The sequence below is a fragment of the Anas platyrhynchos genome, chromosome 1, assembly GCF_047663525.1.
Source record: "Anas platyrhynchos isolate ZD024472 breed Pekin duck chromosome 1, IASCAAS_PekinDuck_T2T, whole genome shotgun sequence".
NCBI lineage: Eukaryota > Metazoa > Chordata > Aves > Anseriformes > Anatidae > Anas > Anas platyrhynchos.
The window spans coordinates 1214042-1238299 of NC_092587.1; the positions used below are offsets into that span (position 1 = coordinate 1214042).

The window sequence follows — 24258 nt, forward strand, 5'->3', positions numbered from 1 at the left end:
CAAATAACCACACATCCCCCTGGGGGTCTGCCAGCACCCCCATAACCCCTGACCCCCTTGACCCCAAGTCCCCGACGCCCCCCCCATGCCCCCCCCACGACCCCCTTGACCCCAGGACCCCCCGACCCCAGGACCCCCTTGACCCCAACCCCCCCTACCCCTCTCTTAACCCCAGCCCCCCCCCCAAATAACCACACTTTCCCCCCTTGGGGTTTGCTGCCAGCGCTTTTATTGTGCGCTTCGGGGTGGGGGGGTGGGGTGGGGGGGGACACGCTCAGGGCACGGAGACGCGGAAGGGGCTGCCGGGGACGTTGTCGTCCCCCCAGCGCAGGATGAGCAGGTAATCGCCCTTCTCCTTCACCGTGTAGGTGACGTTGTAGACGCGGCTGCCCACGTGCTTCACGTACACCTCCTCGCACGGCGTCTTGGGGCCGTGCACCCCCACCATCAGCATGTTGCTGCCTGGAAACGGGGGGGGGGGGGAAAGGGGGGGGCAATGGGATCAGGCGGGAGGATCCACTCGATCCCCAACACCGCCACCGCCGCCAGACCCCCAACAATACCACCGGATCCACACCAGCACCACCGGATCCCATCAGCAGCATCACCAGATCCCACCACCACCACCAGATCCCCCCACCAGATCCCAACACCGCCACCAGATCCCAACACCACCACCAGATCCCATCCACCAGATCCCCAACAACAATACCAGATCCCAACACCGCCACCAGATCCCCAACAATACCACCGGATCCCCACCAGCACCACCGGATCCCATCAGCAGCAGCACCAGATCACACCACCACCACCACCACCAGATCCCCCCCCCACCAGATCCCATCCACCAGATGCCCCCCACCAGATCCCAACACTACCACCAGATCCCACCAGCACCACCAGATCCCCTCCACCAGATCCCCTCCACCAGATCCCAACACCGCCACCAGATCCCCAACAATACCACCGGATCCCCACCAGCACCACCAGATCCCATCAGCAGCATCACCAGATCCCCACCACCACAACCAGATCCCCTCCACCAGATCCCGCCACCACCAGATCCCCCCCACCAGATCCCACCATCGCCACCAGATCCCCCTGCCACCAGATCCCTCCATCACCACCAGATCCCATCCACCAGATCCCCAGCAACAACACCAGATCCCCAACACCACCACCGGATCCCTCCACCAGATCCCCACCACCACCAGATCCCCACCACACCACCAGATCCCATCAGCATCAGCACCAGATCCCCACCAGCACCGCCAGATCCCCTCCACCAGATCCCAACACCACCACTGGATCCCTCCATCACCACCAGATCCCATCCACCAGATCCCCAACACCAGATCCCCTCCACCACCACCAGATCCCCTCCACCAGATCCCCCCACCAGATCCCATCAGCATCATCACCAGATCCCCACCACCACCGCCAGATCCCCCCACCAGATCCCAACACCACCACCAGATCCCCAACAATACCACCGGATCCCCACCAGCACCACCGGATCCCATCAGCAGCAGCACCAGATCCCCACCACCACCACCAGATCCCCTCCACCAGATCCCTCCACCACCAGATCGCCCCCACCAGATCCCACCATCGCCACCAGATCCCCCTGCCACCAGATCCCTCCATCACCACCAGATCCCATCCACCAGATCCCCAGCAACAACACCAGATCCCCAACACCAGATCCCAACACCAACACCAGATCCCACCAGTATCAGACCTCTCCAGTCCCCACAACAAATCCCTCGAGATCCCCCCCAATCCTCAAAACAGGTCCTCCCAGATCCCCCCCAATGCCCATGACTGATCCCACAGGATCTCCCCCAATTCCCACTCCAGATCCCCCCCGATTCACCCCAGTCCTCACCCCAGATCCCCCCAGATCCCCTCCAATCCCCATACCAGATCCCCTGGATCTCCCCCAAGCCTCACACCAGATCCCCCCCTACACCCCCAATCCCCACCCCAGATCCCCCTGGATCCCCCCGGATCCCCACCCCAGATCCCCTGCATCCCCCCCAATCCCCACTCCACCCCCTCCCTGACCCCTCCCCGACCCCCCCACCCCCCAGATCCCCCCAGATCCCCCCCAGATCCCCCCAGATCCCCCTCCCCACGCACCGGCCTTGCTGCAGTCGACGGAGAAGTGATTTTTCTGCCCCACGTAGGCTGTGGCCAGCCCCGGGCCCCGCGCCACCACTTTACTGGCATCCGACGAGAATTTGGGGAGGGTCCCGAAGGCGGGGGGGCCCCGCGCCCCACCCCGCGTCACCGTCTCCACCAGCACCGTGGACGTCTCGTGGAGGCTGTGGCCCCCCGACAGCCGCGGGCCTTGTGGGGAGGGGGGGGAAAAGAGGGGAAAGGGGGGGGGTCACCGCGGTGTCCCCCCCGCTGCGCACCAGGGACCCCCCCTGTCATGTCCCTCTGGGGACCCCCCCGCTGTCACAGCCCCTTGGGGACCCCCACCCATCACTTTGGGGACCCCCCAGCCACATCCTTGTGGCCCCCCCCCATGAGGTCACCCTGAGGATGCCCCCGTCATGCCACCCTGGGACCCCCCCCCCCCATCATGTCACCCTGGGGACACCCCCATTATGTCACCCTGGGACCCCCCTGTCCCACCACCTTGGGGACACCCCCACTGTGCCCCCCCAGGGACCCCCTGTCCCGCCACCCTAGGGACCCCACCACCACGTCATCTTGGGCACCCCATCACCCCATGGACCCCTTATCCCCAACCCTGGGGACACCCCCACCATATCACCCCAGGGACCCCCTGTCCCCCTTTGTGCCACCCTGGTCACCCCACCGAGGACCCATCCCATCCCATCCCACCCCCATCCCCATCCCCATCCCCATCCCATCCCCATCCCATCCCCATCCCCATCCCCAATCCCAATCCCATCCCAATCCCAATCTCCATCCCAATCCTACCGCCATCCCATCCCCATCCCAATCCCAAATCCAATCTCATTCCCAATTCCCATCCCATCCCCATCCTAATCCCAATCCCAATCCCAATCCCAATCCCATCCCAATCCCATCCCCATCCCCATCCCATCCCCATCCCAATCCCAATTCCATCCCCATCCCAATCCCAATCCCATCCCCATCCCAATCCCATCCCCATCCCATCCCCATCCCCATCCCAATTCCAATTCCAATCCCAATCCCATCCCATCCCCATCCCAATCCCATCCCCATCCCATCCCCATCCCAATTCCAATCCCAATCTCCATCCCATCCCCATCCCCATCCCCATCCCAATCCCATCCCCATCCCATCCCCATCCCCATCCCCATCCCAAATCCAATCCCAATCCCACCCCCATCCCATCCGCGTCCTATCCAATCCCAATCCCATCCCCATCCCCATCCCATCCCATCCCCATCCCAATCCCAAATCCAATCCCAATCCCATCCCCATCCCATCCCCACCCCATCCCATCCCATCCCCATCCCCATCCCCATCCCCATCCCCATCCCCATCCCAATCCCACCCCCACCCCAATCCCAACCCCACCCCACCCCATCCCCACACCATACCGGTGACCTTGGCCTTGAAGGGGCTGCCGACGATGTGGTGGGGGCCGCCGTACTTGATGGAGATGAGGTAGTTGCCGGGGGCCATGGGGGTGTAGGTGACGCGGTGACCCTCGGCGCACTCCACGCAGTCCAGCTTCACCTTGGAGGGGCCGTCGATGGTGACCGAGAGCGCGCCCGCCCCCGCGTTGGCCGTCTTCACCAGGAACTCCGAGCACACCCCTGCACGCGCGCGTGTCACACGCCGGCACCGGGACGCGGCCCCGCGGCCACCACCCCGTGCCCTGGCCCTATTGGCACCGTCCTATTGCCATGGCCCTATTGGCACCATCCTGCTACCATGGCCATATACCCATTGCCATGACTCCATGCCATGGCCATGTCCCTATTGTCACCATCCCATGCCCTGGCCCTATTGGCACCATCCTATTCCCATGGCCCTATTGGCACCATCCTATTGCCACGTCCTTATTGTCACCATCCTAATACCATGGCCATATACCCGTTGCCATCACTCCATGCCATGGCCGTGTCCCCTTTGTCACCATCCTACTGCCATGGCCATGTCCCTACTGCTGCTACCCCATGCCATGTCCCTATTGTCACCATCCCATGCCATGGCCATGGCCCCATTGTCACCATCCTACTGCCATGGCCATATCCCCATTGCCATGACCCCACGCCATGGCTACGTTCCTATTGCCACCATCCTAATACCATGGCCATGTCCCTATTGCCACCACCCTGTGCCATAGCTGTGGCCCTATTGTCACCACCCTAATGCCACGGCCATATCCCCATTGCCCCCACCCCATGCCATGGCCATGTCCCCACCGCCACCACCCCAAAGGCACGGCCACATCCCCATTGCCCCCACCCTATAGACATGGCCACGTCCCCATCACCCCCACCCCGTACCATGGCCATGTCCCCACTGCCACCACCCTATAGACATGGCCACGTCCCCATCACCCCCACCCCACCCCACATCCCCATCCCCACCCCATAACCACGACCACATCCCATCGCCATCACCCCACCCCATATCCACATCCACCTCCACACCCCCCCAGCCGTGCCCACGCCCCCCACGCCCCCCACCCCCCGGTGTCCCCGAGTGTCACCTGTGATGCCACCCTCGAGGCCGGGCCCGTAGGCGGTGACGAGCCCGGGGTCCCCGGCCTGGCTCTGCTCGCCCACGCGGATGTTGAAGGGGCTGCCGGGGACGTGGCGCCCGTTGAAGCGCAGGTCGATGGAGTGCACCCCGTTCTCCCGGGGCAGGAACCCGATGGAGTACTTGTCTGGGGGGGGGACACACCGCCGTGTCACCCCCTGTCACCCCGTGTCACCCCGTGCCACCCCGTGACCCCATGTCCACCCTACGTGGCCCCATAGCCCCAGGAACACGTTCCCAGTTCCCACCATTGCTGTTCCTGCGGCCCCCATGACCTCAGTGCTTGACCCCAAATCCCCAAATCCCAATGTCCCCATGTCCCTGTCACCCTGTTCCCTATGTCCCTGCGCCCCCATGTCCTCCGTGTCTCCATGTCTATGTCCCCTGCGTCCCCATATCCCAAATCCCATGTCCTGACACCCCCACACCCATGTCCCCGTGTCCCCTCATCTCCCCACCTGTGTCCCCGTGTCCCCACACCCTGTGTCCCCATACCCCATATCCCTACATCCCTGCAACCCTACATCCCCATGACCCCATACCCGTGTCCCCATGTCCCTACACCCTGTGTCCCCCCACCCATGTCCCCACACCTGGTGTCCCCACATCCCCATGCCCCTACATCCCCACACCCCATGTCCTCGTGTCCCCACACCCATGTCCCCATGTCTCCATATCCCCACACCCTATGTCCTCGTGTCCCCAAACCTTGTGTCCCCATCCCCATGTCCCCATGTACCCCCACCCATGTCCCCACATCCCCATGTCTCCACGTCCCTACATCCCCACACCCCGTGTCCCCCCACCCGTGTCCCCATACCCCGTGTCCCCATATCCCCATGCCCCTACATCCCCACACCCCATGTCCCTGTGTCCCCAAAACCCATGTCCCCACGTCCCCAAACCTTGTGTCCCCATCCCCATGTCCCCACGTCCCCCCACCCGTGTCCCCACCTCCCCATGTCCCCACGTCCCCACATCCCCACACCCCATATCCCCATGCCCCTACGCCCCCCTCCCCAATACCCCCACGCCCCCACACCCCCCCCTTGTGTCCCCACTCCCCCACCCCCCCACGCCCCCCCACGCCCCCCCAATGTCCCCAATGTCCCCGTGCCCACCTCCGTCCAGCTCGGACACGTAGCACTCCTCCACCACCCCGGCCGGGGTGTGCACCTTGGCGTCGATGACGCCGCGCGCCCCGTTCAGCTGCACGGCGAAGGACGCCGGCTGGTTCACCGTCACCGTCTCCTGGGGGGGGGCACACACGGCGTTGGCACGGCCTCAGAGAGGTGGGGGGGGGTCCCAGGGGGTGGGGGTCCCGGGGGGGTACCTGCAGGCTGGTGACCGTCAGGCGCCGCGCGTCGTCCGAGTGCGAGGCCACCGGCACCACGAAGGGGCTGTCGGGGATGTGCTCCTCGTTGAATTTGATGGACACCTCGTAGTCACCTAGGGGGGGCGCCGGGGGGGTCACATCGGGGTGCCCTTGTATGGGGTAGGGGGTGGGGGGCACCCTTGGGTGGGGGCATCGCTGAATGGGGACTTTAGATGGGGACCCCCTTGCATGGGGACCCCCCCTTGCCTGGGGACATCCTTGCACCAGGAGGACTTGTGCACAGGGACACCCCTACACAAGGACCCCCCCTGGGTGGGGGCACCCTTGGGTGGGGGCACCCTTGGGTGAGGTCATCCATGGGTGGGGGCATCGCTGCATGGGGACTTTACATGGGGACCCCCCTTTCATGGGGACCCCCTCGCCTGGGGATATTTCTTTGCATGGGGAGGACTTGTGCACAGGGACACCCTTGGGTGGGGGCACCCTTGGGTGGGGGCACCCTTGGGTGGGGGTATCCGTGGGTGGGGGCATCGCTGCATGGGGACTTTATATAGGGGTGCCATTTAATGGGGACGCATGTGCCCGAGGACCCCCCCCTTGCATGGGGACCCCCCCTCGCCTGGGGACAGCCTTGTACGGGGAGCCCCTTGGGTGGGGGCACCCTTGGGTGGGGGCACCCTTGGGTGGGGATATCTCTGCCTGGGGACTTTAGATGGGGACCCCCTTGCATGGGGACCCCCCCTTGCCTGGGGACATCCTTGCACCAGGAGGACTTGTGCACAGGGGCACCCCTACACAAGGACCCCCCCTGGGTGGGGGCACCCTTGGGTGGGGGCACCCTTGGGTGGGGGCATCGTTGAATGGGGACTTTATATAGGGGTGCCATTTAATGGGGACGCATGTGCCCGAGGACCCCCTTTCATGGGGACCCCCCCTCGCCTGGGGACATCCTTGCACAGGGAGCCCTTTGGGTGGGGGCACCCTTGGGTGGGGGCACCCTTGGGTGGGGATCTCTCTGGATGGGGACATGGGGACATGCATGGGGACCCCCTTCCCTGGGAACCCCCTTTCCTGGGGTCGTGCTTGCCCAAGGACCCCCTTAGGTGGGGGCACCCTTGGGTGGGGGCACCCTTGGGTGGTGGGGCCACGGGGACCCCCTTCCCGGGGCCACCCTTACACAGGGACCCCCCCCCATTATGGGCACCCCCCCGACCCCAGCGCCCTTCCCTTTGCCCCAGCCGTGAGCTCCGGGGCCACGGGGGGATTTGGGATTTGGGATTTGAGATTTGGGGTTTGGGATTTGGGATTTGAGATTTGGGATTTGGGATTTGGGGTTTGGGATGATTTGGGATTTGGGATTTGAGATTTGGGATTTGGGGTTTGGGGTTTGGGATTTGGGATTTGGGATTTGATATTTGGGATTTGGGATTTAGGATTTGGGGTTTGGGATTTGAGATTTGGGATTTGAGATTTGAGATTTGGGATTTGGGGGTTGGGGTTTGGGGTTTGAGATTTGGGATTTGGGGTTTGGGATTTGGGGTTTGGGATTTGAGATTTGGGATTTGAGATTTGGGATTTGGGATTTGGGATTTGAGATTTGGGATTTGGGATTTGGGATTTGGGATTTGGGATTTGAGATTATTTGGGATTTGAGATTTGGGATTTGAGATTTGAGATTTGGGATTTGGGATTTGGGATTATTTGGGATTTGGGATTTGAGATTTGGGATTTGGGATTTGGGATTTGGGATTTGGGATTATTTGGGATTTGGGATTTGAGATTTGGGATTTGAGATTTGAGATTTGGGATTTGGGATTTGGGATTTGGGGGGGGTCTCCAGCCCCCAGACCCACCGGGCTCCTGCACCACGTAGGAGACGCCGCAGGAGCCGTCCTTGCGGTCCTCGAAGGAGATCTCGGCCTTGCTGGGCCCCTCCACGGCGATGGAGAGCCCCCCGGCCCCCGCCTCGCGCGTCCAGATGCTGAATTCGGCTGGGGGGGGGCAAAGGGAGAAGCTTGAGGGGGGGGTGTCCGTGTGCCCCCCGCCCGCTGCGCCCCCTGTCCTGCAGCCACGGACCCCCCACTGCACCCCCAGTGCACCCCCACCCCATTACACCCCCCACCCTATTACACCCCCATCCCATTAAACCCCCATCCTATTTTACCCCCATCCCATTACAATCCCAACCCCATTGCCCCCCCATCCCATTACACCCCAATTTCCCCCCCATCCCATTACACCCCCATCCCACTGCCCCCCCACCCCATTGCCCCCCCACCCCATTACATCCCCATCCCATTACACCCCCACCCCATTACACCCCATCCCCATCGCCCCCCCATCCCATTACACCCCAATTTCCCCCATCCCATTAAACCCCCATCCCATTGCCCCCCCATCCCATTACACCCCCACCCCATTACACCCCCATCCCACTGCCCCCCCCCATTAAAGCCCCATCCCCATTGCCCCCCCACCCCATTACACCCCCATCCCCATTGCCCTCCCCCATCACCCCCCCACCCCATTGCCCCCCCACCCCATTAAAGCTCCATCTCCATTGCCCCCCCATCCCATCACACCCCCACCCCATTACACTCCCATCCCCATTGCCCCCCATCCCATTAGACCCCCATCCCATTGCCCCCCCTCCATCACACCCCCACCCCATTGCCCCCCCATTCCATTACACCCCAATTTCCCCCCCATCCCATTGCCCCCCCCATCCCATTGCACCCCCATCCAATTTTCCCCCATCCCATTACACCCTCATTGCCCCCCCATTAAAGCCCCATCCCCATTACACCCCCATCCCATTGCCCCCCACCCCATTAAAGCTCCATCTCCATTGCCCCCCCATCCCATTACACCCCAATTTCCCCCCCACCCCATTACACCCCCATCCCATTAAACCCCCATCCTATTTTCCCCCCACCCCATTACACCCCCATCCCATTGCCCCCCCATCCCTTACACCCCAATTTCCCCCCATCCACTTACACCCCCATCCCACTGCCCCCCCACCCCATTACATCCCCATCCCATTACACCCCCATTATGCCCCACCCCATTACACCCCCATCCCATTAAACCCCCATCCTATTTTCCCCCCACCCTATTGCCCCCCCATCCCATTACACCCCCATCCCATTACACCCCCATCCCATTTTCCCCCATCCCATTACACCCTCATTGCCCCCCCATCCAATTGCCCCCCCTCCCTGTTGTCTCCCCATCCCATCACACCCCCATCTCATTGCCCCCCCATTACACCCCCATCCCATTAAACCCCCATCCCATTGCCCCTCCCATTAAAGCCCCATCCCCATTGCCCCCAACCCATTACACCCCAATTTCCCCCTCATCCCCTTGCACCCTGAACCCATTGCCCCCCTATCCCATCACACCCCCATCCCACTGCCCCCCCAACCCATTACACCCCCATCCCATTACACCCCAATTTCCCCCCTATCCCATTACACTCCCACCCCATTACACTCCCATCCTATTGCCCCCCCCATTAAAGCCCCATCCCCATTGCCCCCCCATCCCATCACACCCCCACCCCATTACACTCCCATCCCCATTGCCCCCCATCCCATTACACCCCCATCCCATTGCCCTCCCCCATCACCCCCCCACCCCATTGCCCCCCCACCCCATTAAAGCTCCATCTCCATTGCCCCCCCATCCCATTAAACCCCCATCCCATTGCCCCTCCCATTAAAGCCCCATCCCCATTGCCTCCCCACCCCATTGCCCCCCCATCCCATTGCACCCCCATCCAATTTTCCCCCATCCCATTACACCCTCATTGCCCCCCCATTAAAGCCCCATCCCCATTACACCCCCACCCCATTACACCCCACCCCATCGCCCCCCCCACCCCATTACACCCCCATTATGCTCCATCCCATCACCCTCCCATCCCATTACACCCTCATTGCCCCCCCATCCCATTGCCCCCCCTCCCTGTTGTCTCCCCATCCCATCACACCCCCATCCCATTGCCCCCCCCATTTTCCCCCCATCCCATTGCCCCCCCAACCCATTGCACCCCCATCCAATTTTCCCCCATCCCATTACACCCTCATTGCCCCATTAAAGCCCCATCCCCATTACACCCCCACCCCATTGCCCCCCCATCCCATTACACCCCAATTTCCCCCTCATCCCCTTGCACCCCGAACCCATTGCCCCCCTATCCCATCACACCCCCATCCCTTACACCCCCATCCCACTGCCCCCCCAACCCATTACACCCCCATCCCATTACACCCCTACCCCATCACCCCCCCACCCCATTACACCCCAATTTCCCCCCATCCCATTGCACCCCCATCCCATTAAACCCCCATCCCATTGCCCCTCCCATTAAAGCCCCATCCCCATTGCCTCCCCACCCCATTGCCCCCCCCATCCCATTGCCGCCCCATCCCTTACACCCCCATCCCACTGCCCCCCCAACCCATTACACTCCCATTATGCCCCATCCCATTACACCCCCATCCCATTGCCCCCCATCCCCATCACCCCCCCACCCCATTGCACCCCCATCCCATTAAAGCTCCATCTCCATTACACCCCCATCCCATTGCCCTCCCATTCCATTACACCCCAATTTCCCCCCATCCCATTACACCCCCACCCCATCGCCCCCCCACCCCATTACACCCCCACCCCGTTGCCCCACATCCCATTGCCCCCCCACCCCATTAAAACTCCATCTCCATTGCCCCCCCATCCCCATTGCCCCTCCATCCCATCACCCCCCCACCCCATTACACCCCCATTACCCCCCCACCCCATTACACCCCCATTATACCCCTTCCCACCCCCCCCCACCCCATCACCCCCCCACCCCATCGCCCCCCCCCCCATTCCCCCCCACCCCATCACCCCCCTACCCCCCCCACCCTCTCACCTGGCACCCCGGCCACTCCTCTCTCCAACCCGGTGCCCCCAGCTCTCACTTTGTGCGCCCCCCCCTCGCCCAAGGGTCCGACGGTGAACTGGAAGGGGCTGCCGGGCACGTGCTGCCCCCGGTACTTGACGTTGACGGTGTGGGGGCCCATCTCCTGGGGCACGAAGCGCACGCTGTACGTGCTGTCCCCCCCCTCCAGCACCTCGGCGTCGAAAAGCTTCCCCGAGGGGCTCAGCACCTGCGCCGTCAGCTCCTGGGGGGCCGCCTCGCCTGGGGGGGGGGGGGGGATTAGGGTTCGGTGAGCACCGGGGGGAAGGGGGGGGTTTTGGGGTGAGGGGGGTGCGTGCAACCCAAAAAGTCTGCAAGCCTTTGCAAGGGGGCTGCGTGCACCCCAAAAAGCAAAGGTGCATGCAAAGGGTTTGCATGCACCCCAATACCCTGCACCCATCTGCAAGGGGCTTGCACGCACCCCAAAAAGCTTGCAGCCCTTTGTAAGGTGTCTGCGTGCACCCCAAAAAGCTTGCATCCATTTACAAGAGGTTTTCATGCACCCCAAAAAGTTTGCAGCCCTTTGCAAGGGGGCTAGATGCACCCCAAAGAGTGTGCACCCATTTGCAAGGGGTTTGCATGCACCCCAAAAAGCTTGCATCCCTTTGCAAGGGGTTTGCATGCACCCCAAAGAGCCTGCCCCTATTTGTAAGGGGGCTGCATGCACCCCAAAAAGCTTGCATCCCTTTGCAAGGGGCTTCATGCACCCCAAAGAGTGTGCACTCATTTACAAGGGGTTTGCATGCACCCCAAAAAGCCTGCAGCCCTTTGCAAGGGGGCTGCGTGCACCCCAAAGAACCTGCATCCATTTGCAAGGGGGTTGCATGCACCCCAAAAAGCTTGCATCCATTTGAAAGGGTTTTCATGCACCCCAAAGAGCCTGCCCCTATTTGCAAGGGGGCTGCGCACACCCCAAAAGCCTGCATCCCTTTGCAAGGGAGCTGCGTGCACCCCAAAAAGTTTGCACCCCTTTGTAAGGGGGCTTCATGCACCCCAAAAAGCTTGCAGCCCTTTGCAAAGGGTTTGCATACACCCCAAAGAGTGTGCACTCATTTGCAAGGGGGCTACAGGCACCCCAAAAAGCTTGCATCCATTTGCAAGGGGGTTTCATGCACCCCAAAGAGTTCGCACTCATTTGCAAGGGGTTTGCATGCACCCCAAAAAGCTTGCACCCCTTTGCAAGGGGGCTGCATGCACCCCAAAAAGTCTGCATCCCTTTGCAAGGGGGCTGTGTGCACCCCAAAAAGCTTGCATCCGTTTGCAAGGGGGTTGCATGCACCCCAAAGAGCCTGCCCCTATTTGCAAGGGGCTTCATGCACCCCAAAAAGCCTGCAGCCCTTTGCAAGGGGGCTGCATGCACCCCAAAGAACCTGCATCCATTTGCAAGGGGGTTGCATGCACCCCAAAAAGCTTGCATCCATTTGAAAGGGTTTTCATGCACCCCAAAGAGCCTGCCCCTATTTGCAAGGGGGCTGCGCACACCCCAAAAAGCTTGCATCCATTTGTAAGGGGGTTTCATGCACCCCAAAAAGCCTGCACCCCTTTGCAAGGGGGCTAGATGCACCCCAAAGAGTGCACACTCATTTGCAAGGGGTTCTCATGCACCCCAAAAAGCTTGCATCCATTTGTAAGGGGCTTGCACGCACCCCAAAGAGCCTGCCCCTATTTGCAAGGGGCTTGCACGCACCCCAAAAGCCTGCAACCCTTTGTAAGGGGGCTGCGTGCACCCCATGGAACCTGCACCCCTTTGCAAGGGGGTTTCATGCACCCCAAAAAGTTTGCAGCCCTTTGCAAGGGGGCTACATGCACCCCAAAGAGTGTGCACCCATTTATGAGGGGTTTGCATGCACCCCAATACCCTGCACCCATTTGCAAGGGGCTTGCATGCACCCCAATAGGCTGCACCCCTTTGCAAGGGGGCTACGTGCACCCCAAAAAGCTTGCATCCATTTGCAAGGGGCTTCATGCACCCCCAAAAGTTTGCACCCCTTTGTAAGGGGGCTACATGCACCCCACGGAGCCTGCGCCCATTTACAAGGGGCTTGCATGCACCCCAAAAAGCCTGCCACTATTTGCAAGGGGGCTGCGCGCACCCCAAAAAGCCTGCACCCATCCGCAAGGGGCTTGCACGCACCCCGGGGAGCCTGCACCCTCGTGCAAAGGGCACACGCACCCCCCCCACTGTGCCCCCTCGCCTGCTGAGCGTGCAGCCTCGTGCGAGGGGCACAAGCACGCCCGTGAGCACACCCTGGTGCAAAGGACCCCCCCAGCACACACGCCTGTAAGTGTGCAAGCCGTGAGCTCACACCCTCGTGCTAGGGGCTTGCACGCCCCCCCCCCCGTGAACACGCTTGCGCAAAGGGCTCTGTGCAAGGCCCGTGCAAGGGCACACGCGCACCTCTCGTGAGCACCGCGCCGCCGGTGCCCAGCTGCCACGCTTGTGCAAGGGCAGCCTCGTGCAAGGCGCCTTGTGCAAATGCCCCGTGCCAGGGGAAGGCGTGTGCCAGGCCTGGGAGAGGCAGCTCTTGTGCAAGGCTTCGTGCAAAGGGCACGCGCAGCTGCTGTGGGAAGGTGCGTGGTCCCCCTGGGGGGGCACAGCCCCGTGCAAGCACACGCAGCCCCGTGCAAACACACTCGTGCCGTGCACGGTGAGCACACAGCCCCGTGCAAACACGCTCCTGTGTGCAAACCCACGCTCAGCCCTCGTGCAAATGAGCTTCCGTGCAAGCTTGTGCTCTTGTGCATCGCCCGCAGTGCTGCGCGAGCGTGCACAGCCCCGTGCAAGCCCCCTCCCGCGTGCAAGTGCACACCCAGCCCTCGTGCCAGCACATTTCCGTGTGAGCACACAGCGAGTGCAAGCACTGCCCACGGCTTTGCACGAGCACACCCAGTCCCCGTGCAAGCCCGACCCCACGTGCAAGTGCACACCCAGCCCCACACAGGCACACGGTGCGGTGTGATCACGCACAAACCCACGTGCAAATGCACGCCCACGCACATCCAGCCCTTCTGCTAGCAGAGTCCTGGCTGCAAACGCACACCCAGCCCCCGTGCAAGAACATGTCCACGTGCAAGTGCACTCAGCCCTTGCACAAGCACTCTCCCACGTATGAACGCACCGAGCCCTTGCACAAGCACGTTCCCACACGCAAGTGAACCCAGCCCTTGCACAAGCACCGCCCCATGTACGCATGCCCCCAGCCCTTGCACAAGCACGTTTCCACTTGCACAAGCGCACCAAGCCCTTGCACACTCTCCCACGTACCCATGCACCTACCCCTTGCACAAGCGTGCACCCCCATGCCCAAACGCGCCATCCCTTGCACAATCACATTCCCCCATGCACGTGCACCTATCCTTGCACAAGCACACCCCCGTGCACCCACCCTTGCACAAGCACATTCCCCCATGCAATTACACCCACCCCTTGCACAAGCACACCCCCATGCACCCACCCTTGCACAAGCACACCCCCAAGGCAGCCGTGCCCAGCCCTGCTTGGTGCAACCCCTCGCACGCCCCGGCACACGCACGCACCCTCCTGGCCGCGGGCGATGCTGCCGAAGCCCCCCAGGCCCTCGCGGCCCAGGAAGTCCCCGAAGACGTTGGGGAAGGGGTCGCCGCCGACCTGCGTGGATTCCTCCACCCGCACCTCCCGCTTGGTCTCGCCGCCGCGCGTCTTGCTGATCTCGGTGCGCTCGGTGCGCGTGTACGTGTGGCTGCTCCGCGTGAAGGTGCGCGTCAGGCGCTCCTGCGCCGACACCATCTGGAACCAGTTCCCTGCGGCACCGCCGCCGCCGCCACCACCGCGCCGGGAGGGCACGGGGACACCGAGACGGGGACAGGGACACCGGGACACCAAGACGGGGACGGGGACACCGGGACACCGAGATGGACGGGGATGGGGACACCAACATGGGCATGGGGACACCGACACCGAGATGGGGACACCAGGACACCGAGACGGGGACAGGGACGGGGACACCAACATGGGCACGGGACACCAAGACGGGGACACCAACACCGAGACGGGGACACCAACGTGGGCACAGGGACACCAACACCAAGACGGGGACACCAACACGGGCACGGGGACATCAACACCAAGACGGGGACACCAACACGGGGACGGGGACGAGGACACCAACATGGGCACGGGGACATGGGGATGGGGATGGGGACACCAACATGGGGCCGGGGACACCAACACCGAGACAGGGACACCAACACGGGGACGGGGACGGGGACACCAATATGGGCACGGGGTCACCGACACGGGGACAGTGGGACATGGGAAGACATGAGGACACACGGACACGTGCGTGGATGGATGGATGGATGGATGGATTGATGGATGGATGGATGGATGGATGGAGGGGTGGGTGGATGGATGGATGGATGGATGGATGGATGGATGGATGGATGGGTGGGTGGGCACATCAATGGATGGATGGATGGGCAGAAAGATGGATGGATGGACGGACGGACAGACGGACACATCAGTGGATGAGCACATGGATGGAAGGTTAGATGCATGGATAGATGGATGGTGGAAGGGTGGAAACAGGGATGGACGATTGGTGGATGCATGGGTGGATGGATGGACGGATGGACACATCAGTGGATGAGCACATGGAAGGAAGGAAGGAAGGAAGGAAGGAAGGAAGGAAGGAAGGAAGGAAGGAAGGAAGGAAGGAAGGAAGGAAGGAAGGAAGGAAGGAAGGAAGGAAGGAAGGAAGGAAGGAAAGATGGGCACATCAGTGGATAGATGGGTAGAAAGATGGATGGATGATGGATGGATGGGTGGGTGGATGGATGGATGGATGGATGGGTGGGTGGGTGGAAACATGGATGGATGGACACGTGGATGGATGTATGGTGGATGCATGGATGGATGGATGGATGGATGGAAATATGGATAGAAGGGAAGATGGATGATGGAAGGGTGGAAACGTGGATGGATGATTCAGGGGTGCATGGATGGATGGATGGATGGATGGATGGATGGATGGGCGGGCGAAATCATGGATGGGTGGTGGATGGACATGTGGACAGATGGGTGGGTGGATGGATGGATGGATGCATGCATGGATGAGTGGAAATATGGACAGAAGGATGGATGGATGGATGGACGGACACGTAGATGGACATATCAACGTATGGATGGATGGGTAGAAACATGGATGGATGGATGGATGGACGGACGGACGGACGGACACATCAGTGGATGAGCACATGGATGGATGCATGGATGGATGGATGGTGGAAGGGTGGAAACATGGATGGATGGACATGTGGATGGATGGATGATGGATGCGTGGGTGGATGCATGGATGAGTGGAAATATGGACGGAAGGATGGATGGGTGGATGGATGGACGGACGGACAGATGGACGGATGGACAGACGGATGGACGGATGGATGGATGGAGAGGTGCACAGAAGGATGGAGACACGGATGGACGTGTGGATGGATGGTTACACAGTTGGAGGAGGGTGTGCAGGGACGGACGGACACGGATGGACGCATGGACGGGCCGGTACACGACGGTGACAGGCACGGACACATGGACACGTGGGTGGGGGCACGGACAGACGGACAAACCCGGAGGGACGCAGGCACGGAGGGGCACGGGCACACGCGGACGGACACGGGGACGGACGAGGAGAGAAGGAAGAAGGCGGCGGAGATCAGAGCCGGAGCGGCCGAGACGCGTCCCTGTCCCTGCCCTGCCCCTGTCCTGTCCCTCTCCTTGCCCTGTCCCTGTCCTGTCCTTGTCCTGTCCCTGTCCCGGTCCCCGCCGTGGAGGCGCAGGAGCAGGAAGAGGAGAAGGAGAAGGAGGAGGAGGAGGAGGAGGAGGAGGAGGAGGAGGAGGAGGAGGAGGAGGAGGAAGGCGCGTGCCCTACCTGGGATCTTGAGGTTGAGGTCGCAGGTGCTGCCGATGGTGGCGATGGAGGGGGCCTGGCGCCGGCGCGTGATGCTCTCCTTCATGCGCCCCTCGCCCGTCACCTTCACCGTGAAGGGGCTCCCTGTTTTTGGGGGGGGACACACGGCCACCAGCTCAACGCGCCCACCCCGGCCACCCCCCCATGGGACTGTGCCGGCCCCCACCCCGTCCCCGTGCCCACCTGGGACGTGTTTGTCGGCGAACTTGATGTTGATGATGTAGTTGCCGGGCTCGGTGGGGCAGTAGGTGACCTTGCAGGTGCCGTCCTCCACGTCCTCACAGTTGATGTCCACCTTGCTGGGACCCTCGATGGATAGGCCCAGCCCGCCGTAGCCTGGGCAGAGCGGGGACGCGTTTGGGGACATCCCCCAACGTGGATGGGGGGGTGACAAGGCCACCAGCCCATGCTGGCCATGGCCGTGCCACCACCATGGCCACCAGCCCATCCCAACACAGTCATAATTTTGGTTACCACCCCAAGTTGACCTTGGCCATGCCATGGCCATCACCCAACCCATTCTGGTCATGACCACGTCATCACCATGGTCTCCATCCCATGTTGGTTGCCCTTGGCCATGCCATGGCCACCACTCATCCCAACCTGGTCATGACCATGCCATCACCATGGTCTCCATCCCTTGGCCATGCCATGGCCATCACCCATCCCATCCTGCTCGTGACCACGTCATCACCATGGTCTCCATCCCATTTTGGTTGCCCTTGGCCATGTCATAGCCACCACCCATCCCATCCTGGCCATGACCATGACATCACCATGGCCTTCATCCCTTGGCCATGCCATGGCCACCACCCATCCCAACCTGGTCATGACCACGTCATCACCACGGTCTCCATCCCATTTTGGTTGCCCTTGGCCATGCCATGGCCATCATCCAACCCATTCTGGTCATGACCATGCCACCACCATGGTCTCCATCCCTTGGCCATGCCATGGCCACCACCCATCCCATCCTGGCCATGACCACATCATCACCATGGTCTCCATCCCATGTTGGTTGCCCCTGACCATGCCATGGCCACCACCCATCCCAACCTGGTCATGACCACGTCATCACCACGGTCTCCATCCCATTTTGGTTGCCCTTGGCCATGCCATGGCCACCACCCATCCCAACCTGGTCATGACCACGTCATCACCATGGTCTCCATCCCATTTTGGTTGCCCTTGGCCATGCCATGGCCACAACCTATCGTATCCTGACCATGACCATGCCACCACCACGGCCACCACCCATCCCATGCTGGCCATGACCATGCCATCACCATGGCCTTCATCCCTTGGCCATGCCATGGCCACCACCCATCCCATGCTGGCCACAGCCACAAATTGCCCTCGGCCACCACCCCACACCAGCCCCAAACGCGTCACCCCAATGCCCCTGCCCCATCCCCGTCCCCGTCTCCACCCATGGTCTCACCGGCGCTACGCGTGTCCACGATGAACTCGGCCACCTCGAAGGTGTGCCCCTCCACCAGCCCCTTGCCCCACACCTTCACCCGGCTGGCGTCCCCGATCTCCGACTGCCCCACCAGGATCTTGAAGGGGCTGTTGGTGACGTGCTGCCCGCTCTTCTTCACGCTCACCACGTGCTCGCCCACCTCCTTGGGCGTGAAGGAGATGCCTGGGGAGGGGGACGCCACCGTCAGCCACCGCCACCCTTGGGTGCCCCCCGTGTCCCCGTGTCCCCACGCACCGATGTGGCGGTTGGGCAGCCTCTTGAGCAGGCAGGGCTCCTCGTTGCCCGAGGGCGCGCGGATGCTGGCGGTCAGCAGGCTCAGGTCGGTCTCCGTGATCTTCAGCGAGACGTCCGTGGAGGTGCCCACGTTCAGCTGGGACGTGCGCATGGAGTCGTCCCCTGCGGAGGTGACGTCAGTGGGGGGCAAAAAGGGGGGGCAGGACGGGGGTCCCGTGGCTGTGGGTCCATGGCCACGTGAGCGGGGTCCCCAGGGACACGTGGGGATGTGTGGTGGCCATGCGGTGCACCCAACGCCACGTGGTGGGGTCCCCGTGACCACACAGGGTCCCCAAGGCCACGTGGTGGGGTCCCGGTGGGGTCCCCATGGTCATGACCATGCAGGTGTCCCCATGGGATCCCCCACAGCCATTCAAGGGTCCCCAAGACCACCACCGTTCAGGGGTCCCCATGGCCACGTGGACAGGGTACCCGTGGCCACACCATGAGGTCCTGGTGGCCAGGACTGGACAACGGACCCGGTGGCCACACGATGACTCCCAGAGGCCACGCAGAAAGTCCCCGAGACCAGAGGGGACCCCATCAAGGGTCTCCCTGAGCCCCCCACTCACCGGTGATCTTGGCGGTGAAGGGGCTGCCCGGGATGTGCTTGTCATCAAAGCGGACGATGATGTTGTAGTCCCCAGGGGCCGTGGGCAGGTAGGACACGGTGCAGGTCCCGTCCTTGTTGTCCTTGCAGGTGATCTCTGCCTTGGAAGGACCCTCCACCGCCAGCGAGAGCCCACCTGGGGCAGGGGGTGGGGGTCAGCACCGGGGCGCCCACCATGCTCCCCCAGCCCCACGGTGCCCACCACCACCTCCCAGTTGAGCAGTGATCATCGTGGCCTCCCAACCCCATAGTGGCCACCAGGATCTCCCAACCCCATTGTGCCCATCACGGTCTTCCAACCCTATGGGAGCCGCCGTGGTCCCAATGCTCTGACCCATGGTGCCCTTAGGGTCTTCCAACCCAACAGTGGGCACCGCCATCTTCCAGCACAATGATTTTCTAACCCAATGGTGCCCATCATGGTCTTCCAACCCAATGATGGCCAACGTGATCTTCCAACACAATGATGACCAACATGAATTTCTAGCCCAATTATGACCATCATGGTCTTCCAACCCTATGGTGCCCATCGTGGTCTTCCAACCCAACGATGGCCAACATGATTTTCTAACCCAACGATGACCGTCATGGTCTTCCAACCCAACGGTGCCCATCATGGTCTTCCAACCCAATGACGGCCAACGTGATCTTCCAACACAACAATGGCCAACATGATTTTCTAACCCAATGATGACCATCATGGTCTTCCAACTCAATGATGGCCAACCTGATCTTCCAACCCAATGATGGCCAACATGATTTTCTAGCCCAATTATGACCATCATGGTCTTGCAACCCAATGATAGCCAACATGATCTTCCAACACAATTATGACCATCGTGGTCTTCCAACCCAATGGTGCCCATCATGGTCTTCCAACACAACAATGGCCAACATGATTTTCTAACCCAACGATGACCATCGTGGTCTTCTAACCCAATGATGGCCAACATGATCTTCCAACCCAATGATGGCCAATGTGATCTTCCAACCCAATGATGGCCAACATGATTTTCTAGCCCAATGATGACCATTGTGGTCTTCCAGTCCAATGGTGCTCCTCATGGTCTTCCAACCCAACAGTGCCCATCGTGGTCTTCCAACCCAACAATGGCCAACATGATTTTTTAACCCAACGATGCCCATCGTGGTCTTCCAACCCAATGACAGCCTACATGATCTTTCAACCCTATGGTGCCCATCATGCTCTCCCAGACCTACAGTTGCCCCCCCAGTCTTCCAACCCCTTGGTGGCCCCCACGATCTCCCGCCCCCACGCTGCCCATCCCCTCCCAACCCCTCCCACCCCCCCGGGACCCTCACTCACCCTCCCCAGCGTCCTTGGTGACAATGGTGAAGGTGCAGGGCTTGTTGACCATGCCATGGCTCAGCCCCGGCCCGTAGGCGCTGACGTGCCGGGGGTTGATGGCGTCCACGTAGAACTGGAGGGGGCTCCCTGGGGACACGGGGACAGTCAGGGACACGGGGCCGATGGCGCCGGGGGTCGGGGTTCGGCCCCCTCCCAGTACTCCCAGTGCTCCCAGTGCTCCCAGTGCTCACCGGGGATGTGGTTGCCGTCGTAGCGGATGTCCATCTCGTGCAGCCCCTTCTCGGTGGGGGCGTAGCGCACCGTCACCGTCCCGTCCTTGTTGTCCGTGATGTTGGGGCGCGCCGTCTTCCCCGAGGGCATCCGCACCTCGCCTGGGGACGGGACACCGCGTCACCGGGGCGCCTTGGGGACACCACACCGCGCCCCACACCGCGCCCCACCTCACCCCATACCTGTGATCTCGCCCTTCTGCACGGTGAAGGGGATGACGAGGTTGAAGGGACGAAGGCTCTCGGCGGTGGCGGGGGGCTCCTCGGTGGCCTGGTGCCGTGGGGCAGAGCAGAGTCAGTGCCACAGCCCCCCCACCCCAGGGTGGCCACCACGGCCCCCACTCTGCCCCACGGTGCCCACCACCATCTCCCACCCCCTTGGTGCCCCCTATGCTCCCAGACCTGCCCCATGGTGCTTGTCACGGTGTCCCAACCCCACGGTGCCCACCACGACCCCACTGTGCCCACCCCAACCCTATGGTGCCCACCCCAACCCTACAGTGCCCACCACAACCCCAAGGTGCCCATCACAACCCCACGGTGCCCACCACGACCCTATGGTGCCCACCACAACCTCATGGTGCCCATTATGACCCCACAGTGCCCACCACGACCCTATAGTGCCCACCACGACCCCACGGTGCCTACCATGACCCCATGGTGCCCACCACGACCCCACGGTGCACACCACAACCCTATGGTGCCCACCACAACCTCATGGTGCCCATTATGACCCCACAGTGCCCACCACGACCCTACGGTGCCCACCACGACCCCATGGTGCCCACCATGACCCTACACTGCCCACCACAACCCTACGGTGCCCACCACATCCCCAACTCTTCACCCTAAATCACCCATCCTCACCTCCCAACCCCACAAAGCCCCCCACAAATCCCCCAATCACCCCCCAAAACCCTTCCCAAAATCCCCCCCCACCACCACCACCACCTACCAGGACGTGGAAGGGGCTGTTGGGGACGTGCTCGCCCCCGAAGCGGATGGTGATGACGTATTTGCCGGGCTCGGGGGCGGTGTAGTAGATGTCGAAGGTGCCGTCGTGGTTCTCCACCACGTCCACGTCCAGCTCGGCCCCGTCGGGCGTCGACACCTTGCAGGTCACCTTGCCCTGCCCGGCCGCTTTGGCGTCCACCGTGATCACCGTCTCCTCTCCGATTTGGATGGTGGGACCCAAGCAGGCACCTATGGGGCAGGGGGGGGGACAGGGGGGACGGGTGGGGTGGGACACGGTCACGGGGGGACCCATCCCGGCCACCCACATCCCCACCCCAAGACCCTCGTCACCACCCCCCCACCACCCCACCACCACCTTTTGCCCCCCCCCGGCCCCACTTACCCAGTCCGTGGCCCCCAATGGATACTGCAAAGAGAGACGAGGGAAAAGCGGATGAGATGGGGGGGCTGCGGGGGGCTACGGGGGGCCGGGGGGGGCCGGGGGGCCGGCACGTTCCTGCTCTGCTCGGGGGGCACCCGTGGACGCCGTGGGGTGATGATGGGGGGCAAGGCAGGGAGGGGGTGCCGTGGGGAAGGCGTGGGGCAGCGGAGGGAAGCTGTGGGGCAGGGGGAGGGGGACACCGTGGGTCGGTGTGGGGCAGCATGAGGCGCTGTGGGGCAGGGAAGGGAATCTGTGGGGCAGCGAGGAGAAACTGTGGGGTGGGAGGGGGCAGCACGGGTGCGCCGTGGGGCAGGGTGAGGATGCTGTGGGGCAGGGTGGGGATGCCGTGGGGCAGGGTGTGGATGCCATGGGGCAGCAAAGGGCACAATGGGGCAGCATGGGGATGCTGTGGGGCAGCCTGGGGGTGCTGTGGGGCAGCACGGGTACGCCGTGGGGCAGCGTGGGGATGCTATGGGGCAGCAGAGGGCACAATGGGACAACGTGGGGATGCTATGGGGCAGCCTGGGGGTGCTGTGGGGCAGCGTGGGGATGCTATGGGGCAGCAGAGGGCACAATGGGGCAGCATGGGGATGCTGTGGGGCAGCGTGGGGATGCTATGGGGCAGCAGAGGGCACAGTGGGGCAGCATGGGGATGCTATGGGGCAGCATGGGGATGCTATGGGGCAGCGTAGGGGTGCATGGAAAATCCATGGGGCAGCAAGGAGGTGGCGTGGGGCAGCGCGGGGATGCCATGGGGCAGCACAGGGCACAGTGGGGCAGCAAGGGAACGATGTGGGGCAGCGTGGAGGATCTGTGGGGCAGCAAGAGGATGCCATGGGGTGGCACAGGGGTGCTGTGGGGCAGCACGGGGCACAACGGGGCAGCAAGGGGATGCCGTGGGGCGGCACGGGGGTGCCGTGGGGCAGCACAGGGATGCTATGGGGCAGCGCGGCGCACAACGGGGCAGCAAGGGGATGCCGTGGGGTGGCAGGAGGTAGCCATAGGGCAGCGTGGGGATGCCGTGGGGTGGTAGGGGGAAGCCATAGGGCACGCCGTGGGGCACGCCGTGGGGCACGCCGTGGGGCAGGGCCCACCTGTGACGAGGCACTTGCTGGCGTCGCCGGAGGGCACGGCGTGGATGCGGAAGGGCGAGCAGGGGATCTCGTCGCCCCCGTACTTGATGGTGATGGTGTAGCGCCCCGGCAGGTCGGGCACGTAGGACACGGTGTAGGTCCCGTCCCCGTTGTCCCGGATCGCCGCCTTCTTGGGCTGCCCCTCGGGGTCCTGCGGGCACCGCGCGGCTCAGCGCCCCATAGAACGGCTATAGGGAGCTCTATGGGGCTCGGTGCCCCATGGGATGGCCACAGGGAGCTCTGTGGGGCTCAACGCCTTATGGGATGGCCATAGGGAGCTCTATAGGGCTCGGTGCCCCATGGGATGGCCACAGGGAGGTCTATGGGGCTCAATGTCCCATAGGATGGCCATAGGGAGCTCTATGGGGCTTGATGCCCCATGGGATGGCCATAGGGGGCCCTACAGGGCTCAGTGCCCCATGGGATGGCTACAGGGAGCTCTATGGGGTTCAGTGCCCCATAGGATGGCCATAGGGAGCTCTATGGGGCTTGGTGTCCCATGGGATGGCTACAGGGAGCTCTATGGGGCCCATGGGATGGCTATAGGGAGCCCTACAAGGCTCAGTGCCCCATGGAACGGCCATAGGGAGCTCTCTGGGGCTTGGTGCCCCATGGGATGGCTATAGGGAGCTCTATGGGGCTCAGTGCCCTATGGGATGGCCACAGGGAGCCCTATGGGTCCCAGCACCCCATGGGATGGCCATAGGGAGCTCTGTGGGGCTCAGCACCCTATGGGATGGCCATAGGGAGCTCTATGGGGCTCAGCACCCCATG

At 62.5% G+C, this 24258-nt stretch overlaps 1 protein-coding gene across 1 annotated transcript in view; it reads right to left on the minus strand.

Annotated features, from left to right (window-relative positions):
• Positions 1-208: 208 nt before the first annotated feature.
• Positions 209-24258, minus strand: part of FLNC (filamin C) — a 54250-nt gene continuing 30200 nt past the window's right edge. Inside the window, 20 exon segments of the mRNA XM_072037389.1 lie at positions 209-462; positions 2143-2352; positions 3567-3785; positions 4688-4864; positions 5859-5988; positions 6071-6186; positions 7927-8064; positions 10998-11267; positions 14583-14825; positions 16952-17074; positions 17174-17326; positions 18432-18635; positions 18708-18869; positions 19319-19492; positions 20684-20812; positions 20917-21057; positions 21139-21226; positions 21911-22158; positions 22313-22336; positions 23446-23635. Of these exon segments, the coding sequence (XP_071893490.1) occupies positions 275-462; positions 2143-2352; positions 3567-3785; positions 4688-4864; positions 5859-5988; positions 6071-6186; positions 7927-8064; positions 10998-11267; positions 14583-14825; positions 16952-17074; positions 17174-17326; positions 18432-18635; positions 18708-18869; positions 19319-19492; positions 20684-20812; positions 20917-21057; positions 21139-21226; positions 21911-22158; positions 22313-22336; positions 23446-23635 (3327 nt within the window). The 3' untranslated portion in view covers positions 209-274.